General features: G+C 46.1%; 1 protein-coding gene across 16 annotated transcripts in view; it reads right to left on the bottom strand.

Annotated features, from left to right (window-relative positions):
* TECPR2 (tectonin beta-propeller repeat containing 2) overlaps positions 1–23,220 on the bottom strand; it is a 100,662-nt gene that overhangs the window by 51,258 nt on the left and 26,184 nt on the right. For 8 of the 16 annotated variants that reach the window (XR_011532832.1, XR_011532826.1, XR_011532829.1 and 5 more), the window contains exons 3-10: positions 21,418–21,546; positions 20,653–20,784; positions 16,019–16,176; positions 10,486–10,798; positions 8,138–8,270; positions 4,216–4,536; positions 2,177–3,174; positions 1,232–1,415 (exon numbers count right to left, since the gene is read on the bottom strand). Coding sequence is in view for 8 of the 16 variants with exons in the window: in XM_070593322.1 (XP_070449423.1) it covers positions 1,232–1,415; positions 2,177–3,174; positions 4,216–4,536; positions 8,138–8,270; positions 10,486–10,798; positions 16,019–16,176; positions 20,653–20,784; positions 21,418–21,546 (2,368 nt within the window). In the remaining 8 variants the exon portion in view is untranslated. Of the gene's footprint in view, positions 1–1,231; positions 1,416–2,176; positions 3,175–4,170; positions 4,537–8,137; positions 8,271–10,485; positions 10,799–16,018; positions 16,177–20,652; positions 20,785–21,417; positions 21,592–23,220 lie in introns of all 16 variants that reach the window. The other 8 variants (XR_011532830.1, XR_011532831.1, XR_011532825.1 and 5 more) reach the window with 2 other exon arrangements.

Raw genomic sequence — 23,220 nt, 5'->3', positions numbered from 1 at the left:
GAAGGAAGAGAGGAAAAGCAAAACAGACGGCCAAGCTGCTGCCCAACCCTGAATGCCCTGGGGCACAGGGGCTCAGGTGCCCACCGAACACATGGCCCTCAAGGCCATCTCAGCCGAGACCTCCAATCTGTGGTGACAGAGTTCAACCAGCACAACAAGGGACTGACTGGTTGGGAAACACAAAGCAATTAATATAATCAGGAAAGAACCAAAGTTTCTAAATGGCTGGGGAGATGAACCCAAAGGTAAATGGCAAAAAAGAATTAAAATGCACAATTATATAATGCCAGTTAAGTGGGGAAGTTACTATCTCAGTCAGCCGGTAGGGAAAAATAGTTTTCAAACAAGCAAAGAGATAAAACAAAGCAACCCTGAACAAACCAGTATTTCAAAAAGTGACAGAGACTGGGAGAGCTGAGGGAAGCCATCTCAAAGCACAGCAGCCACAGGGGACCAGGCTGCGGCCACAGTCTCAGTTTTGTCTGACTTCTATTCCAGTGTCCTAACAACAAAACAGTTACTACAAGGCAAAAACACATAAATTCTTCTGTTCTACCTACCCACCCCTCCAAACAGGAAAAGCGGCCGACAGTATGACAAACAGACGAGCAAGTGACCCCATACAGACAAGGGAGGTATTGCAGCCTGGCAGAACCTCGTTCAGGAAATGTCTGCTACAATTCACTAAAAATGGCCTAACTGTGGCATGAAAGAATGAATATCCTCATGGGCCATCCAAATGGTCACAGACGAGGACCATTTTCTTTTTACAGTCAGGGAGTATTCACTCAAAGCAGACATATAGCTCATTAAAAAACAGTTTCTAAAAAGGAACCAAGTAATCTGAACATATCCAACATACCCACGGGCCTATCTTTGTTAATTCAGTTGCCTTAAAGCAACATAAGAAATATAGAAATACATTTTAGTTTTATAAGGAGTTAGTACGTTAATATCTCTCAAAAATAAAAACCCTCAAAATTCAAGCTATTTGTATAGCTTACAAAAATATGTTCACATGTTACCACTGCAACTAATAAAAAACCAACAACTCAAACTGAACATCCATTTACACAATTTGTTAACTGATGTCAACTGAAATAGTTCATGTTCTTTGCTTCTCCAACCTGCTGGAAAAGGCAAATCTGTTGAATGGATGGAGTTGCCACAGGGCTGCTGTGAGCCAAGACGTCCACACTGGGGTAGGAGGCAGGGAGTCGGGGAGGCGAACCTGAGGGTGAGACTGCCACCTGCTGGACGGCATCTTCAAACTTCTGCCAGCGCAGCCCAGCGCCAGGCAGCGCACTGCAGAACAGGCCACCTTTGTAGTCCAGGCACCAAATGTATTTCTCGGAGACCGCCAGGCTGAGTATGCCGTAGCCGGGACCAGAGTAGCCCATCCAGCTTTCTGCAAACTAACAAGGACAGAGCCTGGTGAGTTCTGTGGCAGGGGACACAGCTACATTTGTTGTACCGCTGTCAACAAGAAAGGCACACAGGAGATCATGAACGTCATAGAGCTGAAAGGATCTTAGAGAAGCCATGCAGGGACCTGCCCCTGCTATCTCTGGACCACGCTCTAAGAAGCATTCTGAAATGGAAGCTGTTGTCCTCCCATAAAGACCCCAAAACACCCCCAGATAACACTTGGTCATATTTTAACATCCTTCCTAATGAAGTCCTTCCATTAAAAGGATCTAGTTTTATTCTAGAGGTATACCTCACTTTACACAAAGAGGAGTGTTCTTGAATACTTGCAGGGAAATGGATGTTGTGTACATCCAAGCATTAGAGATGCATTAGGAGAAGCAGCACTACCACTATCTTTATTTTTTCACTAGATTTTTTTCAAGCACTGTTCCAGTCATCGGACACGTGGCACACCATGTGGTGATGGAAATGTGTCCAAGACACTCTGCCTGCCTGAATTTTGTAGACTAAGGTTGAGCTGCCAGGATTCTTTAAAAAAATCAAAGCTAGGGACCAGCCCTGTGGCATAGTGGTTAAGTTTGGTGTGCTTCACTTCGGCAGCCTGGGTTCACAGGTTCGGATCCTCCCCAAACCCAGACTTCAAAACATATGGCCTATGGGTTTCGCATAGGAATAGAATTTCTTTCCATAAAAAGGCAAATAATCTGTTTGCCAGTGATTTCCTTCAAGAAAGACGCCCACATACCTGATCTGACTTCAGCAGCCCAGTGTCATCTGTGCCTGGCTGGTTTAGGTCCTGCAGGGAGCGACTACTTCCGAGCTCTGTCACACTTGTCTCCGAGCATGAAGAGGGCAGCCCGTGTGCGTAGATGTCCTCCTCGTCACTGGACGTCAACACCTGGTCCCGTGAAGGCTGCTCAAGGCGAGGCTCATGGACGCTGGCTGCCAAAGTAGAGACTGGGGGAGTGAGTCGTCCTCCTACCTCCCCCAAGTCACATTCAGAAGTGGCCATCACCCTCTGGCCTGTGTCATCAGCAATGACAGCATGCCAGGGATTTGAGCTGAGGTGGTCAGGGGCCTCTGCATGTGTTAGGAAGCCCTGCTCTTCGCTGAGCTCCTCAGGGCTGCCTTCGTCAGCTCTGGTCCCCAGCAGCCACTCCTCAGCACTAGGGGCCCAGCTGAGGCTGGAAGGCACTGGGGGTGAGGCCAGGATGGGGGCTTCAGAAAAAGTGCTTTGGGGGTCATCAGGCTCCATGTCTCCCACCTCCTGGGCCTCAGCAGAGCTGTACTGTTCTCGGCAGGGTAACTGTCTGCTACTCTGTCCATCGTGCCCAGGACAAGGCTCCTCTTCGAGTTCTGTGACATCACTTCCTTCCACATCTTCCCTGGGTTGCAACAGTGAACTCAACACTCCATTGTGCGGCTCCATCTCGCCTGCTTGGTTACATTGTGGGATTTCAGTTCTACTGTCATTTTCTTCCTTCAGTAAGTCAGGGACTGGTTCAGCCACATCCAGGACACTAAATGCTTCAGGGTCATGATTTTCTTGCAGGACACCATTCACCTCTCCAATGAGGTTGCTCTCCTGGTCAGGAGACTCTGTGCTTAACCGATCCATGATGCTGCCCAAACTTGAGGTCATGGACAGCAGGTCTGCATTCAAGGACTGGGGACTGTCACCAGGAAACTCACAGCAGGGAGTCGATTCAAAGGAACTGTGGCAGGTGCTCCTGCTTCCGCCTTCTAATTTAAAATAAGAATGCTTAAGATGAGGTATGAGTCTATATAAAGAGGAAGACATTAATTACAAAGCAAAATTTTTGCTTAAGAAAAAATACATTTTAAATGAAGCATTTTTAATTGGTGAAGAATAAATAAATCTCTTAAGTACAAATCATCCCAATGCAGGGATGTTTTTAATGGATGCAAATATCATACACACCAATGGGCTCTGAGACCTCACTCCAGAAATGTTAACTAAGAAAAACAAAGGAACAAATGGATCATAGACCAATTTTTAAAAAGTCTTAAAAGGGGCCAGCACCATGGCCGAGTGGTTAAGTTTGCGTGCTCCACTTCGGCGGCCCAGGGTTTCGCCAGTTCGAATCCTGGGCGCGGACATGGCACCGCACATCAAGCCATGCTGAGGCGGCGTCCCACATGCCACAACTAGAAGGACCCACAACTGAAAATATACAACTATGTACCGGGCGGGCTTTGGGGAGAAAAACGAAAAGTAAAATCTTAAAAAAAAACAAATTATTAAAAAGGTTAGGACTCTGATAACATTGTCCTTTAATACTGTAGTGATCTTTAGTTAGAGAGGCTTAATAGGCGTCAAGGAGTAAAAAGTTAAAAAAAAATTCACTGTTAAATCTCATGATCCATCCAGATACCAGTGTAAACCTTCTACTTCTATGACTTCCCATCCAGATTCATAGAATCTCTGGTCTAATAAATGGTGTATGTGAATAAACCAACATTTCTATTTATAAATTGAAAAGTATAAAACCCAGACTCGTTAAGCAGGGCAGTAAGTACACAGGTGTATGTTATATTATTATTTAAACCTTACACAGATGTTTACATGTGCATGTATAAGGTATAAAATAGTTCACAGTAGAACTCCTCTGCGGGAGGAACACACGTGTTTTCTGAAGACCTCCTCTGCTTTTCAATGAATAGGCAAGTGCTCATTCAGTGAGAAGCAGCACTCCCAACAAGTTTGGTAAAACTGACCCCACGTGAGCAGAAGGAGTCGGTGGCACTTGCTGCAGACGGTACCTGTCGTCTTCTTCTTCCTCTTCTTCTTTTTCACTTTGAGAGGCTGCACAACAAGCTCCTGGTCAAAGTCTTCCGAGCTAATCACACTGAATCTCTGTGAGGTGGGCTGGCTGCCCTTGCCCAGCTCTGGGGCTGCCTGGAGCCCGGAGCCACTGTCAGTGGAGTTGAGTGAGCTGCTCCTGCTCCTCGGCTCGCTGGCCATGGAACTGGCCGCAGAAGAGCCTCTGAGCCTCGTCTCAGAAACTGCGGCTCCCGATGGTTTCTCCACACGCTGCACATGGACTTCCTCTGTACATCCTGATGTCTCCAGAGCGTCTCGCACTGAGAAAGAAGAACTTGGTTTTACTACTGATTATCCAAGAGAAAGTGGACATGCTCTTGTTCAGATGTGCTGGCCCTTAACTACCAGCCTGCTAAATTCAGAGAAACTGGCAGAACTAAGAGAATTACACAAAAGAGTCCAACAAATGGTTTTTTGTTCTCCAGGAAGCTCAGTAAAATAATTCACCACAGCTGTCTTTTCAAATAACTCAAGAGTAAGGGAATACCACTAAGCATAGAGTATTTCTCACTTCAGTTTACAAATAATTTATAAAGGAGAGATGCCTAATAAAAAAGGGCTTAGTGACATCTCCTATTTATCCTACACCTTGAATATATTTTAGTATTACTCAAAGGGCATTTGAAAAAGGTATGTGTTCCTGAGCCATAAAAAAGAAGAAAATCGTCCCATTTGCAACAACGTGGATGGACCTTGAGGGAATTATGTTAAGTGAAATAAGCCAGATAGAGAAGGACAATCTCTGTATGACTCCACTCATATGAGGAATTTAAACATGTGGACAAAGAGAACAGATTAGTGGCTACCAGGGGAAAGGTGGGGTGGGGATGGGCACAAAGGGTGAAGGGGTGCACCTACAACACGACTGACAGACAATAATGTACAACTGAAATTTCACAAGATTGTAACCTATCGTTAACTCAATAAAAAATAAAAAAGAAAGAAAGAAAGAAAAAAGAAAAATGTATGTGTTCCTATAATTAAATTTTTGAAATTCAAGGAAGGAAAGGTAATTTTTCACTAGAACAAACTCCAGACAGAGAAGCTCACTGAAGCAGTCAGCGCCCGATGCAAGCAGAAAGCAGACTGTGGACGGCGCAGGGGAATGCTGAGTCCCGCGCTCTGTCTCCATGGGCTCGTCTTTCTCTCAATATGACACCAGAAGGTCACCAGGGCCAGAATGGTTCCAGCCACAGTGCCCTCAACACAAGACTGTAGACCCTTTTGATCCATTCGGCCATCCTTTTGTTACTGGTACCTACTGAATGCCAGACACCGTTCTAGGTGCTGAGAGACGGAAGGCGGGAATTCCTGCTCTCTCCTAGGGGTGGTCAGGGGCAGACTGTAGGCTCTGGAGCACACACAGAGGCCCAGAAGAGCAGGACTCTGCTCTGAGTGAAGCCCAGGGCAGAGAAGGGACTTGTCGAAGACTATACAAGCTAACGGCAGATCTCGGTCTAGAGGTGCGCTGTCCAATACTGTAGCCACTACCCATGTAGCTATTCAAATTCAGATGAATTACAATGAAACACAATTTAAAATTCAGTTCCTCAGTTGTACTCGCCACATTTCGAGCACTCAGCAGCCACCCGTGGACAGTGGCCACCTCCCGGACAGTGCAGATACAGAGCATTTTCATCACTGCAGAAAGTTCTACCAGACAGCCGTGGTCTGGAGCCGAGTCTTGTGGCTCCATGTCAGTTCTCTTCTGTAAGCTGCAGTGCCCCTTGATGACACTGGTAAGGCCCCCAGCTCATAAACGCAAGAGTCAGAGCTTATTCCCTTTCTATAAAAACTATGATTTTGGAATGATATTCATCCCAACTTGCCCTCTGTGACTTAAGAGGTAATTCACTCCTTTTTCTCTCCATCTCTTAAGAGATTATAAATTTTGGATCAAGACAGCTCTTATTACATATTTATCATTCAAGTGCTAAAAATCTGGCTAATATGAGTCTTTTTTATATTTTCCTGTTAGCTACACTTTGTATTCTAACATTACAAAAAGACGAAAAGCCATAGTGACGTCTCACGCAGCCGTGTCTGCAGATCAGCATGGGTGTCCAGCGGCTAGCGCTCTGCCCTGTGCTCAAGGGCAGGGTACTCCCCTTCTCTGCCTCAGTCCCAGCTCTCAGCGGGCCTGAGGTTTCCTGTCCAGGATCCCTGCTCCCTTTCCTGCAGTTACTCAGACACTAGCTAACGATGATCAGAGTAGACATAGTGAAGATGCCCCCGTGGCCAGGAGACCCCAGGGAACTAGGAGTGTGCTAACAGCTATGGCAAAGGGTTCCCTTGTGACTAACTTACTGAGGCAGAAGTATCAGCTGGAGCAGAAATCTGAATGGTGATTTGGGGTGTGTCACTCACTACCCCATCCTCAGTTTCCCAATCTGTAAGACGAGGCTGCCAGTGATTAACAAACTCGTACTGAGGGTCTTCTACAGACCACACGCTGCTGGGGTCACACAGGTGAGTCACAAGATCCTTGAAACCAAAAAATGTATTCTTCTGTGAGGATAAGGTAAATGGTAAGAAAATGACTCTGCAGTCAAAATAGCAGTAGGAAAAAAGGCCCCCAGGAACTCAGTGAAGAGAAGGAGAGACTGACTTAACTAAGGGACTCGGGAAAAGTATCAAAAATGCAGTGATACCTGAATTGGGTCTTGAATGATGAGTGGGAAGGGTTGCAAAGGAGGAGGGAGGCACGGGGGCAGTGGGCACCGCCCCGACAAAGGCAGGCCACGTGTGGGAGCAGCCACACGTGTGGTGTCTGGACACATCTAGTGCACTGGGGCGAGTGGGTGAAGTGAGAGCTGAGACAGGGCAGCTGGCAGCAGTGGACTGGAGGCGCCCTGCACAATGCCTCATAAATGGTGGCCACAGGAGCACAGTGAGCAAGGAAGGGACAAGGCCACTCCAACCCCAGGGAGGAAAGCAGCCTAGATGGGGAAAGGCGGTGGCAGGGAGACCCACAGGTCACGTTCATGTTTCCCATAGCTTTGTCACAAGAGTCAAACAGGACACCTGTGAAACTGCTCTGTGAACTTCAGAGGCCACACAAATGCAGGGGCTCTGGGGCCAGACAGAAGCATTGCAGCGGTTGTGTCTGTGGGCGAGTCACTGCACCATGCTAAGCCTGTTTCCTCATCTATAGGATCAGTACCTTCCATAAAGGGTTGTTCTAATGATTTTATAAGATCATGTCTCTAGAACATAGTGAGCACAAAGTTAGTGACACGAGGAGGGGGAGAGGGATGCGGGGAGAGGCAGCGTGGGAGGGGCCCACACAGCAGTTGTTGTCACCATCAGGAACAAGTTCACTCATGTGCCTCAAATATATAAAGTACTGTGGGTGTGTGCATGAGAATACATATGAAGATTCTTTGCTCATGAGAATTGGGGTTTACATGAATTACAAAACAATGTCAAAAGCACAGAGAATAATCAATACTACAAGGAAGAACTACGTTAAGGGTAAAAGATACATCACAGATGACAGATTTAAATGTTCCAAAATCTTACGCGAATCTATGTCTCTTGAGGCATTAATCCCCCACGCTGTCCCAGAGTGTCAGAGATCAGTCAAGAGGGTGCTGAGTCCTCCCTCCTACTCACCCAACCTCTGCATCCTCCAGACCCCAGGAAGCAACTCTACCAAATGTGAGACCCTGCCTGACGTAAGCCTTAAAGAAGGTAACCTTCAAGAAAAGTATCGTAAACAACATTTTAAGAATCACAAGAAATTCTCCATATATCTTCTTGTTTAGATAAAGCTACAATCATTTAGCAAAATAATGATAAGTTTTATAAATTATAAATTGCAATTACATACACAGAGTACATTTTATAACAGATACAAACCTATTGACGGTAGTCCTTCAGGCCTGCTTGAAATTCTTATAATGTTCCTATCTCCCTTTAAGAAAAATATTTCATTTTCTGTGCAGGAAACAGACACGATATCACCGGATCCTTCCAAACCAGCAATTGTGGCCTGTCCAAAAAAAAACCCACAAAATGAGGCAACAGTAGTAAGTTAAACACATACACACATGTGCAGGAACCCAAAGGAGTCCAATGACAATTGCACTTTGTTTTGACAACTTTCTGAAACTTGTTAGAGTAAGTCAATCCAAAGTTAGGTAATATCTGACAGATATGTGACTTGGGAGTCCAACGATTTGCCAGTAAATTTACACGACTGAGCAAGCAGTTCCCCCCAACCCAGGCCACTCTCTGCACCATGGCCCCCCCTGCTCCCCACTCCCTGTGGATGGAGCTCATACTCCCTTGTAGGACCTGCCGGTTAGCCTCACACCACTGCCTTCCTCTGTGCTCCAGCTGCATCGAACGACCAGTCCAAACCCCAGCCCTGTTCCTCTGTGATGTCATGCCCGCTGCTTGAATTCTTTTCCTGTCCCTTGCTCGCTGGGAGACTTCCAAATTGATTTGGATGCCACCTCCTTGGGAAGTGTCCCCTGATGAGCTCGCCCTCCTTGGCAATGCCCAGGACTCCTCATAGCTCACAGCACTGTATACAAACCCCTGTTTGGCACGTCACCCCTAGGCTGGAATAACGTGCCGACAGGTCTAGATCCCCCACTGTGTGTACTCCTGTGGGAGAGACTAGTGTGCACTGCAACTCCTGGTTTTGAAGGAGCAAATGAAGGGACTGAGGATTCCCTTAACGTCATCTGAAAGCAGACAGCAACCAAAACACAGGACATCCTAAGCCCACACTGATTTTTAAAAAATTCTTGCTTTTCAGTCAACACTGCAAATAAGAGACCGGTTCACTATAGAAGAGAAGAAGGGACTAAGTTCTTTGTTAATTCTTAAACAATTCTGATGAACAGCCAGAAACATGACATTAGTTTGAAAGCTGCCAATTGTGTTGCCCTGTTCAGACTCTGACGGCGGCCGCAAAGTCTGCTCATGGGCAGCCCCTCTGTCTCCATTTCTCCACCTATAAAATGAAGTTAATTATAACTACTGAAGAAAGCCCTGGGTAAGTGCTCAGAAGAGAGGGACTGATATACAATTACAAAGTAGCTTGACCCCACTAATAAATAAATGTGCATTAAGTTCAAAGAGTACCCAGAGAAAAAAGACAAGTTAAATTCTCTGTAATTGGGGAAAAATACAAAAACGTCTTTCAAAATGTTCCTTAAGAAACAGAGAGCTAAAAGGCACCTTGGTGACCACCCGACTCCACCCCATGTTCCAGGTGAGGAGGCCAGGGGGGGCAACGGGAGACTCTGGTGAGAGGCAGAAGCAGGTGAGAATCTTCCAGGAAGAAGAAGGTCTAGCCTGGCTCTGCCTTTTCGGGTCAGTTTTCTTTCTACGAAACCAGTATGACCAGGCACGGCTGATAATAATAGTTAAGAAGGCTTCAAAGAGGTGCAGATGAATCTCACTTTCTGGTGACACACACCAAATCAGAAAGCCCTTTAATGTCTGCAGTGAAGCTCTGCTTAGGAAAGAAAAGGGTGTCTGTCAGAGGGCTGCTGGCCTCCAGAAGAGCAGCAGGAGGGAGTGGGGGTGGGGATGGGGATGGGAGGCGAGGAGGTTATGTACCAAAAAGCAAAGCTCACTCCCGAGACAGCGAGAAGCTGAAGCTGTACCAGACTCTCATGGTAGTCATCTGCTATCACTCTGATTATTAGAAGCAGAAGTTGTCTCCTACCATGATTTAATGATGCTGGAAAGCTGTCCAACATACATCATTGAGTGGAAGAAAAACAAATGGCAAAATAACGTGGCTCCATTTGGGTGGTGGAAACCAGGGGAAAAAACAGAGACCCCAGTGCCGCGCAGCGCCATCCTGGGTGGGCGTTGGGGAGCAACTCCCTGGGTCACGGTTTCCATCATGTTTGAGTTTTCATCTATTACGCTCACACTAATTTGGTCAGAAAAAACATGATCCAAACAGACTACAAAGAACAAGTTTAATTTTGTGCTTAAATACAAAAAAACCCCACATAATTTCTTGGCAGGGGAAAGGACTATGAAGATTTAAACCAAATATTTTTTCAAATCTACAAAAATAACCAAAGCTTCATTTGATTTCCTTGAGCAGCCCAATGGAGAAAGTGAAGCATCAGAATCAATACTGTTCCTTCGATCACCCCGAGAGAACTGAGCAGAAGAGTCCATAAACATTCTCCTCACTGTAGAAACCAAAGATGTGGTACAACCACTTCACTCACCTGGTTGATGGTGTCTAGAAGGTAGATACTGTATTCATTCCAGCTCAAGACCCAGCCTTCTTGAAAGAAACATGAAACAAGGCCCAGGTGTTTCTCGGGTAAGCTGCAACTGCCCCTGTCAGAGGACTCCAGACGCGGGTACAGTTCGAAAGGCTTGACTCCTCCAGCAAAGACATCCTTTAAGATAAATGTGGCTTGAACAGTCCCATGGATGTCAGCCTTCCATAGCCGGAGCCCAGGCCGTGACGCATATAGGGTTAGATCACTTTGCTTACAAAGTCCTGGTATAAAACAAGCCCCAAATTTGCCAGTGCTGAAATTAGAGGAAGAAAAGAAAGAAAAAGAAAAAACCAAGCACGGAATGACTTAACATGATATTGTTGTCAACTTCTGATATTAACTGTAACAAAATTTTTTGGCTGAGCCTAAACAAGACTGATTTATTTTCAAACCCTCTTCTACAGCTTTTTTGTTGTTAATTGAACCACACTATCATCCCTGTGCCCACAGGGCACAAGGGCACTGTCAACACTTCCTACAACACCCTCAGAAGTGTGTAACCACCACACACATGTCATAATTAAAGTGGTGTCGGTGGTTAAAGTTCCGGGCTCTCTGCTTCGGTGGCTGAGGGTTCGCAGGTTCAGATCCCGGGTGTGGACCCACTCCACTCATCAGCCAAGCTGGGGAGACATCCTACATACAAAGTAGAGGAAGAGTGGTACAGATGTGGGCTTAGGGCTAATCTTTCTCCAAGCAAAGAAAAAGAGGAAGATTGGCAACAGATGTTAGCTTAGGGTGAATCTTCCTCCCTTAAAAAAAAAAAAAAAAAAAGATAAGCATATTTCAAAAGTGAAACTGTTAGATTGTTGGGTAATTGCTGGGTTGTTGAGTAAGAGCATATTCAAGTTTGGAAGACAATTTCAAACTTTTTTCAATGTCATTACACCAATTTCTACTGCCATCAGCAATTTATGCATACTCATGGTTCCACATCTTTGCCAATTCTCAGACTTCTACCCGAGTTCAAATTTTAAGAGTTTCAGTTCAACCCTAAGACCTGCTGATTCTCTCTCTAAAATGTTCCTCTAATTATGAACAGTGGAAAGAGTACCAGCTTCAGATGGAGACCTCAGCTGGATGTTCAGCTCTGCCATTGAATAGCCATGCGGTGCGTAACCTTTCCAGACCTCAGTTTCCTAATTTGTAAACCAGGGGCAGCAATTCCCACCTCAAAGGCTGAAGTGAGGATTAAATAAGGTAATATGTGAAGGCACAAAAGGCAATAACTGTGACACTGAAAGTCCCCACAAATGCTTGACTGCCATGCACCAGGCTGCAGGTGCTCACAGCTGGGAGCTGCCTCGAATTCTGCCCGTGTCACCATCGCATGTTCTCAAGTGTGCTGTGCCTCCCTCCTCACCCTCACTGCACACACCCGACCCCCTGAGGGGCTGTCCCCACGGCTCATCCCACACAGTCACACAGATAAAGCTGTTTGGGCACTTCTCTGCACGTTGGTATCATACTGGGTCCCTCTGGCTCCTCAGTAACTAAATCCCTCTGCATAGGGTCCAAAGAGGATATCGTGTATCAAATTCAGCTTTGAAACAAAGATTGTTAGACTAACCAAGAATGTTCTGACACTGTGGATCCTTCATGGACAACTCTGTAATCAGCATGGTGTTTAATTACTGCCTTTGGAGGATTTGTTCTGGAAAGGTTCTCTAAATAAAGCCAAAGGAACTCTAGCTGGGCAGCCCATAACCTCTTCCTCCTGCCTTTCCTGTCAGATCAATTTCTACGTGGTGACACAATTTTTAAATTTGTTTTCCTTCTATTTATGGAGCCTCTTAAAAATCTCTTGTCACTTCCATTTTGATTTGCCCAGCTTAGGTAACTAAAGCAGTCATTGTAACAAACATTTTGGGAATTCCTACACTATGTAACACACTCTTTGGTGCTGTAGCAACATAAAAGATAAACCCTGGCCCTGTCTTACAGCACACTGCAGCGGACATTGCATGGACAGTTACACAGCATCTGGGAGGTGCTACATCTGAGGCTCACAGAGCTGCCTGAGGAGTACAGACCAAGGGCACACGCTTTGACTGGGCACAGAAGGCTAGAGCTTGGACACTGAGTGGACTATTACCAGGTTGAGAAAAGGCGTACGGGCATTCCGGGGAAAGGAAGGGGCAGAGCAGGGTCCTGGCAGGTGGCTCCAAGGAACTGCTGGAACCTGTAGCTCCTGGGTCAGGGGAAGGCTGTCACACTGGGAGAACCAGCTGGAGCCAGGTGCAAGTCATCCTAAACCCCCGACTCAGCCACAGACCTGAAATGCTGAGGGCTGACAGGGAGCCCAAACGGGACAATGGAAGTCTAATAAGCCAAAGCAACCTTGACAAGAATCTCAACGGCCAAATGCCCACAGCCATCAAACAGGCGTGACGGCGACACAGGTCCAGAACTCGAGGCTGGCTCTGACTGGGTGCAGGCCCTACACCTCCAGAGCCAGCATGGACTGCAACACGCAGGTGCTGCCGGCACAGGACGTCCCTGACGACTAGACTGCAGGAGATGTGGTGGGAGGTATGGAGAAGGTTCTGACACGTAAAATAATACAACATAAACACAGAGCAGAACGAAGCTGTAACATGCGTTTGGGGATGGCTGGGGTCTGAGATCTTCTGGGAGTATCATATATATGTTTTGTCCACCTGAGGAGGTTCACAGACTTGATCAGAAGATGACCTCATCTTCTACTGCTGAGTCTCCCCACCTGTACCTGTGCTCGGCTTCCCATGGAGAGAACATCCCCAGCCCTCTTCAGCCCAACCTGTCCTCTGATGTCACCCACTAGAGGCCTCCATGCATGCAAACACCTGCACCGCCATTTTGTCCTCTCTGCTGGCCCACACCATCCACCCAAGGTGCTGCCACACTGTCCATCTTTAGAAAACTCGCACCAGACCACACATCCCCTCTAGGCAGCCCCTAGTCCCGTGTTCCCTTCTACAAAAAAGTCCTCCAAAAAGTTGTCTACACTCACTGTCCTCTCCCTTCTCCTCTTCACGATGACACCCAGGGGCCAGCCTCCATGCCCACTCCTGGCACTCCTGCAGTCACCTCCGCAGTGGCCCCCTCCTGCCCGTCTCCAATTAAGTCTCCACATGGAACCAGGGTGAGCTCTGAAACGTTGCTCAGATTGTTATTCTCCTGCCTCAAGCCCTTCCATGGCTCCCCTGGCACCTAGAATGGCTCGGGCCTTCCTTTCCAACCTCATTTCACACCAGTGCACCCAACCCACTTCTCCACAGCCACCTCGGCCCCCTTCCGGCTTCTTGAACTTTCCAAAGTCCAGCCAGATCTGGGGCCTTGGTGTTTGCTGTTCCCTGAGACCAAAATGCTCTTCCACCAGCTCTTCTCACGTGGAGGCCCTTCCTGACCTTCCATCTAAGAGAAGCATCGGCCCCTAGCCCAGCAACTCTCCAGTGCTTCACCTGATTGTTCCTCCCAGCATTTACTGCCGCCCACACACGGATCTCGCTTGAGGGCAGAGACCTGCCCCCTTGCTCGCTGTGTGCTGCCCCATCCAGCACTCACCAAATACTAGTTGAATGAAGCACCTCCTCCAGGGGTGGACACGGCTGGGGCCCTTTTCTAACTATACTCTCAAACAGCACACAACAGACAGACAAGCCTTCAGGACACAGAAGGTTAAGAACCTTTCCATTTATTCTGTTATCCCCCATTTCTCTAAGGCTCAATAAAATGCACCTCCCTTGGAAAAAGGGGAGACATTCACTTGTGTGTGCATCCTGGAACAGTGCCTGGTACAGACTACGCTTTTAATCAATGCTGCCAAAAATACTGACTACAGAAAATGCACCAGAAGAGGTTCACAGAAAGTTGCTGAGGTTTCCACAGAAGAGGTCAAAGGCAAGGTTTTAAGAGAGAGGCTGCAGGGTGTGTGGTCCACGTGAAAAGTAATTGGTTTTTAAATCTCTCTCTTTACAGTCCACCTTCCTTCCAAAAACACACCATGCCGTAAGACACTGACAACCACCCAGGACAAAAGGTCAGGGAGAAGAGTGGGATACTCCGGAGGGAAAGTCAAGACCAAGTTCTGCAGAGCCACTACGCCCAAGCTACAAATTCGCTGACTTTTCCAGGGGCCAAGAGGGAGACTACTGTTATAAAAAGGCCAAATTGTTGGTGGAATTAAGGGAGTATTCAGCATGGAAAATAGAAGCTGAAGGGGAGGCAGGGCAGTGTCTTCTACTAACTAAGGGCTGCCATGCAGAAAGAGAATAAACTTGCACTGTGTTGCTGCAAAGCACAGGACACAGAATAAGGGCCGCTGACATGAGCAGAGGCTGGCTCCTCCCATCTGACCTCACTCGCCCCCCTCCCGTGACCCGGCACCACCAGCACCGCCAGCCTCAGCGGGCCCTCATCAAGGCCTGCCAACCCCACTGTGTTTCCAAGCCGGCCTGCTCTCCACTGTCCACAACGCCACCCAAACCCTCGCTGTGTTCCCCGAGCCCATCTGCCACCCTGCCCCTCTGGTGCTCTGTAGGAGCTGGGAACTCCTCCAACTCCTGTCGCCCAACCCACAACCTGCAGGCACTGATGCCCATCCTCTCTTCCTCCCCCTGTCTTGGCTCCCTGTTCCCCTCCTTCTCTTCTCAGGATAAGGAAGGGTTAACTCCCCCACTCCACCTCCCCCATCCCTCCTCACTTACTCCACCCCCACACAAACGGATGCAGAGTCCTTTCTACAAGCATGCTTTCCAGGCGGGGCAGGGACTATGAACTGTAGGTCACCCACCCGCTCCCCAAGGCTGGTAGGGGTGGACTTGGCCTACCCTTCACTGTTTTTCTTCCAGGTATCAGGTCAAAAGAGGGACCATGTCTCAGCCTGGAACCCTTCACCCTTACAGACCCTCCTCTTCACTACTTCCACCGCTCCCTCCAGCCCCAGCCCTTCAGGAAGTCTTTCCTCCCCCGCAGGCTGGGCTGGAAGCCTGTTTCAACTCGAGCAGCACCCTGCACAGTGCTCCGTAGCACGTAACACAGTGGTAACCACTTGTCTGCTGAGTTTATGAAGTTTCCACGACACAGGCTCACATCTGCCTTGTCTACTGGTTACCCCAAGCCTGCCACAGGCTGCACAGTGCACAGAGGACAGAGGCACTCGGCAAACGCTGGCTGATGGAGGCGAGAGCTCCACGTCCTTGACCCCTCACTAGAGCTGTGGTGGAGGGGTGGCCACACAAGGAGTGGACAGAGAACAGACCACCCCAGAGGCTTCTCCAGACCTCGACACTCGAGGCAGAGTGGCCTGCACATGCAGGAGGATGCACTCTTCCCCTGCCTGACGCAAGGACAAGGCGTCCTGGGCAGGCTGGGGACCCACCAGGAACCCCAGGCTTAGAGCTGCTGTGGGCTTGCATACGGAGAACAGGAAACCCAGGAAAACTAAAAGGCCCTTCTGTAACCAGCCAGCTGGAGCACTTGGGAAGCTTACCTTTTCCTTGGTTGTGTTCCAATTTGCTTGACAGACTTCTCTTCAGTGTAAAAAAGCAGACTTCTTTGTAAAGTAGAGACAAGCAGCACCTTCTGGCTATAGTCCAGCTGCACAATTGAAGACGGCTCTTCCAGCACCAAATGGGAGTTACAGACGCCCTGTCAGAGAGTCCAGTTACACCCAGCTCAATGTGGGCGCACAGCACCCGACTTCCGCGATGACTGGGAAGCACCCTTCCTGTTATTTGTTAATTCCTGCTATTAGGTGTATTTATACCTTAAAATGTATGTGTTAATTCTCGTCAGATTCAGTATCAACCCAGTGCAGTGAAATTATTTGGAAAAATCCTTACTAATGAGAAAACAGTCAATGTTAACATCTATCTCAGGCGACATCGTTTGACAAGAAATATTTAAAAATTCCGTATAATTTATTTTAAAATGTTCTCAGTAGATATTCAAAGAATCCATAAAAATCTAAGCAGAACTATGTTGCACCGTGCATATGTTTATTCTAACAGAACATAATGGGACTTTCTATAAAATTATTGTGATAACAAAGTTCATATTACACTCTTCTCCCACACAGAGCTCAAACCAATTTGGGGGACATTGTATCCTTGCCCACAGAAAGGGTCAGAGGAAACAGGTTAGAAAGAAATTAAAATGATATTAAATATATTAAAGAACAAAGTAAAATTCTAGAAGGCATTTTACTGCTAACACAAACTAAATTCCTTGGTGTCAAAAATCTGCTTCAGGGACTGGCCCTGTGGCCGAGTGGTTAAGTTCACGCGCTCCACTGCAGGCGGCCCAGTGTTTCGTTGGTTTAAATCCTGGATGCGGACACGGCACTGCTCATCAGGCCATGCTGAGGCAGCTTCCCACATGTCACAACTAGAAGGACCCACATCGAAGAATATACAACTATGTACTGGGGGGCTTTGGGGAGAAAAAGGAAAAAATAAAATCTTAAAAAAAAAATTTCTGCTTCACTCCAGGGGCCAGCAAAAAGAGGAGGACTGGCGTAGTTAGCTCAGGACTAATCTTCCTCAAAAAGACAAAAAACAAAAATCTGCTTCACTCCTCTCCTGTACTAGTGTCTTCAATTATTTAAGAAATGTTGGGCCGGCCCAGTGGCACAGCAGTTAAGTTCGCACGTTCTGCTTCTCAGCAGCCTGGGGTTCACCAGTTTAGATCCCAGGTGCAGGCATGGCATCCCTTGGCAGAAGCCATCCTGCGGTAGGCGTCCCACGTATAAAATAGAGGAAGATGGGCATGGATGTTAGCTCAGGGCCAGTCTAACTCAGCAAAAAGAGGAAGATTGGCAGTAGTCAGCTCAGGGCTAATCTTCCTCAAAAAAAAAAAAAAGAAATGATGCAATATCATAGACTTTTTTTGGGCGGAAAGAGGGAACTGTGATCAGATTTATTGGTAAAATTTACATATAGTAAAATTCACCCTTTTTAGCTATGCAATTCTATAAATTTTGACAAAAGTATACAGTCATGTAACCACCAACACAATCAAGACAGAGAAATTCCCATTACCCCAAAAACACTGAGCACTTTTAAGACAGATTTTCTTCCCACATTTGCAGTTATGCAGACTGTAGCTTTTCAGTTTTTGACTTAGCTTGTAATTAAATTAAATTTTTTGTACTTTATTTCTGCAAAAATATACAATCTCCCATGCCTTTTTTTGCAAATCTCACGAAATACTTGTGTCTTTTAAAAAAATTATCAGAGGGCCAGCCCTGTGGCTGAGTGGTTAAGTTTAGTGTGTGCCACTTCGGCAGCCCAGGTTCAGTTCCTGGGCACAGACCTACACCACTCATCAGCAGCCAGGCTGTGGTGGCGACCCACATACAAACTAGAGGAAGACTGGCACAGATGTTAGCTCAGGGCAAACCTTCCTCAGGAAAAAAAAAAAAATTATTGGAGCCTCAATAAAGCTGGGGGAAAAAACGATCAGAGTGCTAACTAAGAACAATGTTTTTCTGCATGTGATTTTCTCTCCAGTTCCTAAGCTGGTGCATGAGGAGTGTTTTCTCTGTGCCTGGAGGAGTGGCAGCAGGAAAGTATAAATACAGTGGACCCTTAACAAACTTAACAGAACATTTCCTGCAGAGCAGCAAGCAGTCCTCAAAGCGTGGTCCATAGTCCCTGAGGGTCTCTAAGACCCTTTTCAAGGGGTCTGCAAGGTCAAAACCATTTTTATTATAATTCTAGGTCATCTGCAATTTTCACTGAGCTGACATTTGTACTGATGGTATAAAAGCCATGCTGGGTAGAGCTGCCGGAACCTTGAGTCGCCTGAATGGAGCAGGGCACCAAACTCCACTAGTCATGCTATCACTCACCACCACACACTCGCAGGAAAAACAAGTTTCACTTCAGAATGTCTCCGATGCAGAAAAATTATAATTTCATTAAATCTTGACCCTGGGGTAGACATAGCTTTGCATTTGTGTGACCAAATGGCAGGGGCGGGAGGGGCACACACAGCCCTTCTGCCACACACTGAAGTACCTGAAGTACTCTGGTCCTCTCAAGGGAAAACACTTGTGCGATTGTGAGAGCTGTGAGCTGAGCCAGCTCCTTTTTTCATAGAACACCATTTTTACTTGAAATACTGTAATTATTCAAACTTGGGTATTTGGCAGACATTTTTCTCAAAAAGAACAAAGGAAGCCTGTCACTTCAAGGAAAACAAGTGATAGTATTTGTTGCTGATGATAACATTCAAGTCTCGAAGTGATGATTAGAATTGAAAACTTGTATCCGCCTTTGTGAACGTGACAGATTCCCAATAGCTAGACTTTTCTGACCAGAATGATGGTGATACTAACGAAGGTTCTTTGTTTGGTATTATAAGTAACTTGCTAACATTTGGAAGATCTGCATCACTTAGTGGATCAATATTTTCCAAGTGACCAATGATGATGCTATAAAATCATGCAGGGAGGGGTCAAAGAGCCATTCAAAGTGCAAGGCAGACCGACGGGTTTCACTGTAACAAGGACGCACATTTTACTCATATGGTTTCAGATTCCATACTGTAACTAACCTTCAAAAAAACTATCATTAGTCGATTTGGGGATATGATTTAAAAAGAATGTCCAAAATTCTCTGAAAAGCCTGTTTTTAAACTCTTCCCATTTCTAACGACATGTCTGCGTGAGGCCAGATTTTCCTTCTATCCTCCAACCAAAACAATGTATTGCAGCAGACTGAGCGCAGAATCCAACCATCCTCGATCAAGCCAGACAGCAAAGAGATTTACAGAAACGTAAAGCAATGCTACACTTCTCACTTGCTTTTAAAATAGTTATTTTCACAAAAAATATGTTATTTATGTTAATGTATAATGGGCTTATTATTTTAAAATAAAATTCATAAATATTTTTAAATTTCTCAGTTTTAATTTCTAACACAGTGCACTCAGTAGATATAACCCATACAAACAAAAGCTCTTTGGGGTCCTCTTTTTAAGAGTGTAAAGGGGTCCTGAGACCAAAAAGGTTGAGAATTATTGATAGAGAATATTTGTAATAGACAGGTCAGTCTTGGATCAGAGGGACTAAAACTCACTTGGCTAGTAACTGCTGAACTCCTACTACATGCCAGGAATGAAAGCTACAAACAAGAAAACAAAAGGATTGTGCCACCAAGGAGTTCAGTCTGTCTGGGTAGATGAATGACAAAACAGATAAAGCTCAGGCAGGCACAGAGCCACATGGGCAGTAGAAAAGGTGCAGGCCTTGGAGTAAAAACCCCGGTTTAGAGCTGAGCTCTGCCAGATATTAGCCTGTGATCCTGGGCTAGGGACTGGATGTCTCGAAGCCTTGGTTTCCTCATCTATTGATTGGAAATGAGAACACATAGCTCCGACCACTGTTGTGAGGATTCCATAACATAATGAATGTGAGGGTGGGGCCTGGGCACCGTGCTGCCACCAAACCTCCTCCTCTGCCCTCTCCCACTCCTACATGAGGTCACCCCACACAGGCAAAGTTTGCCTAGGGGTAAGCTCTCCACCCACTGAAAGACTGACCTCTGTCCATAGTGAAGATTATGAGATGCTTCACATCAGCCCCACAAAGGAATCACCCTTCAAAGAATGAGGAAGGATAGTGGCTTCTTTTCCAAGTAGTAGCAATAGACAACAGTGGAACGAAATAAGTGAATGTTCCAGCAGAAACAAAGGTCAACTTTTCAGTCACAGAAGTAGAGGCTTATAAAACAGAAAAGTCTTTGAAAGAAAATGTTACAAGTAACAACTGAGATTATAAAGGAACAATGATCGAGAATACAAGCTGACTAAAAATACAATTATGAATAAATTTCTCCAAATATAAGAAGGCCAACAAAATTTCTGGAAATCAGGGGCTGGCCCCGTGGCCGAGTGGTTAAGTTTGCGGGCTCCGCTGCAGGCGGCCCAGTGTTTCGTTGGTTTGAATCTTGGGCGTGGACATGGCACTGCTCATCAAACCACGCTGAGGCAGCGTCCCACATGCCACAACTAGAAGGACCCACAACGAAGAATATACAACTATGTACCAGGGGGCTTTGGGGAGAAAAAGGAAAAAAATAAAATCTTTAAAAAAATAAAAATTTCTGGAAATCAGTTTACCTGGTCTAGATCCAGAGAAGAATATACAATTTTCCCTTTGTCATCTCCAGAGAACAATTTCATTCCATTGGGGCTCCAGGCCAGAGCTGTTATGCTATTTTTGTGAATACCGCTGACATCAAATCTCCGAAGCTATGAATAAACGATAAAAATACACACAAGAAAAAAGAAAGGAGAAGCACTGTGAGCTGGGCCATGTGGACAAGGTGTCACAAGCCCTCCTGTTTATGGAGGAACTGGTTTTCTCCACCTTGCTTTCCATGCAGAACCCTGCACAAGGTTCCATCTGTCTATTTACCTTCAGAACTGACAAAGAACAGCAGAGAATATTAAGGAAAATTTAAATTACCCATATGTGCTTTTTGCCAAGTGTCTTCCCAGGAAAAAAAACGTTTTCTGATTATAAAGAACACAGTGTTCAGCTTTTCTGAGCATATATTTTCTAGGCAGATGAGGATTTCTCGTTTTAAAATCCATGAGGAGGGGCCAGCCCCATGGCCAAATGGTTGGGTTCGAGCGCTCCATTTCAGTGGCCCAAGGTTTCACCAATTCGAATCCTGGGCGCGGACATGGCACCACTCATCAGGCCATACTGAGGCAGCGTCCCACATGCCACAACTAGAAAGACCCACAACTAAAAATACACAACTATGTACTGGGGGGGGGGGGGCTTTGGGAGAAAAAGGAAAAATAAAATCTTAAAAACAAAAAATCCATGCGGAATTTGCCAAGAAGTTAAGAAATGCTGAAATGATTAGTACTTACCTGTTTATTTCTCCCTGGCAATGAAGACACAAGTTGAAAAACTGCAACTCTCCCAGAGGCTGTGCCAGCAGCCACGAGGTCATCGAAGCAGCTCAGGAGCTTCACCACCGTGATGGATTCCGTCTTCCCCTAAGAGGGAACATTCAAAACCAGACTGACCTGTAACCAGGCCAGCTTTTAACATGTAAAACAAAGACAACATTATCGATGGGGTAAAAAACTTCGACGAGCTGCATCCTACACATATTCCTGATTGGAAATGAATACAACTCGGAAAGATAACGAAATCTGTTAAAAAACCTCTTTTTCCTTTCTAGGTTTTTAATATTTGAAATGACAAAATAAAAAGACTTATTTCTGATGAAGGAAATGCTGATCAATCGAGTATGAGTATACTGAGCTCTTGTCAAAAGAGTACTAAGGAGATTGGAGAAGAGACGTATTTACCCTAAAAATCAGGAGTCTGGAGCAAGGAGAGCTACTCCAGATCTAGGCTCTGCTTTTCTCTCTCAACGCGGACAAGTCATTCAACCACTGTCGTCCATGGTCTACCTGTCACACAGGCTTGCTGCGGGGATCAATGAGCCAATACACCTGGAAGTGCTTTATAAACTGATGGTTTGGTTCTTAGATCAATAATCATATTAAATAACATTAACTCGTGCTTAATACATTGGTTTATTAAAAAGACGTGTACAAGCACTGCATAAAGATACTCAGGCTTCCAGTGCATCTCAGTGACCATTCCGAAACCATTCATTCAGAAAAATGACACGACCGTTTTGACCTTGCTAAGACATGGCAAGATCTCCAATAAACCATTCTGATCCCTGATGTAGTAATTTAGATGGTAATCAATCTGTCAAACGTGTAAGAATGCCTTCCACATTCAGGGTACTGAGAGAGCTGCTATGGCAATATCAACTAAAGTAGGTCGCAGGCCCGCCCTCCTAAAGCTGAGCTGTAGCAATGAGACAGCACATGAAAGCCGCCCACAGCGAGTGGAGGTGGTATTGACGGAGCTCACTTTCATCTGGTACTTTACAACTTTCAGGGTATTCTCATGTAAATACATCTGGAGCCAGATCGTGATACAGAGTAAGGCATTTGGATTTTCAGCTATAAAAAGGAAAAGGGGAACCCTTGAAGATTCCTGATTTTGCCAGTGTATCAGTCCAAGGTGTTTCTGATAACCCCCGATTAGGAGCAGGATGGAAGGAGGGGGTGGGGCCAGGCAGGAAGACCAGCTGGGAGCCTTTTGCAATAGTTCAGGCCAGAGGTAGTATGGGCCTAGCGCAGAGAAGTGGCAAATAGAACAGGCATGAAGGCAGTAAACATCTGGTTACAACGATGACAGCAGCAATGAAAGCACAGCAACTCTCCTTTATTGAGCGTTTCCCTGCGCCAGGCATCTTGTTAATCACTTTACGTGCACTGTCTCCTGGAACCCTCAGACAACAATGAAGGCAGGTGTGCGGTTACTCTCATTTTACAAAGGTTAAGTGATTTATCTAAGGACACGCAGCTACAGGGAATCAAGAGACAGGATTCACATTCAAGTGTGACTCTCTCCAGAGGCCCTGCTCTGCCTCGCTGCTCTGTGCTCTGCCTCGCTGCTCTGTGCATTCTCTTCTGAGTGAATCACAGGCGTGTAGATGGAAGGCTTGGTAGGCTTGTAGAGAGGAAGGAGAATAAAAGGACTTTATCGTCTGGAGTGTGGGTAACATGAAAGTGATGGTTTCATTAGCAGGATCCATGGGTACTGCTTTGAGGGAAGAAAGTGACATCACATGTTTTAGATAC

Source organism: Equus przewalskii, chromosome 25 (assembly GCF_037783145.1).
Source record: "Equus przewalskii isolate Varuska chromosome 25, EquPr2, whole genome shotgun sequence".
NCBI classification, from domain to species: domain Eukaryota; kingdom Metazoa; phylum Chordata; class Mammalia; order Perissodactyla; family Equidae; genus Equus; species Equus przewalskii.
Note: the sequence above shows the minus strand (reverse complement) of the source record. Positions and strands in the feature narration are given on the sequence as shown.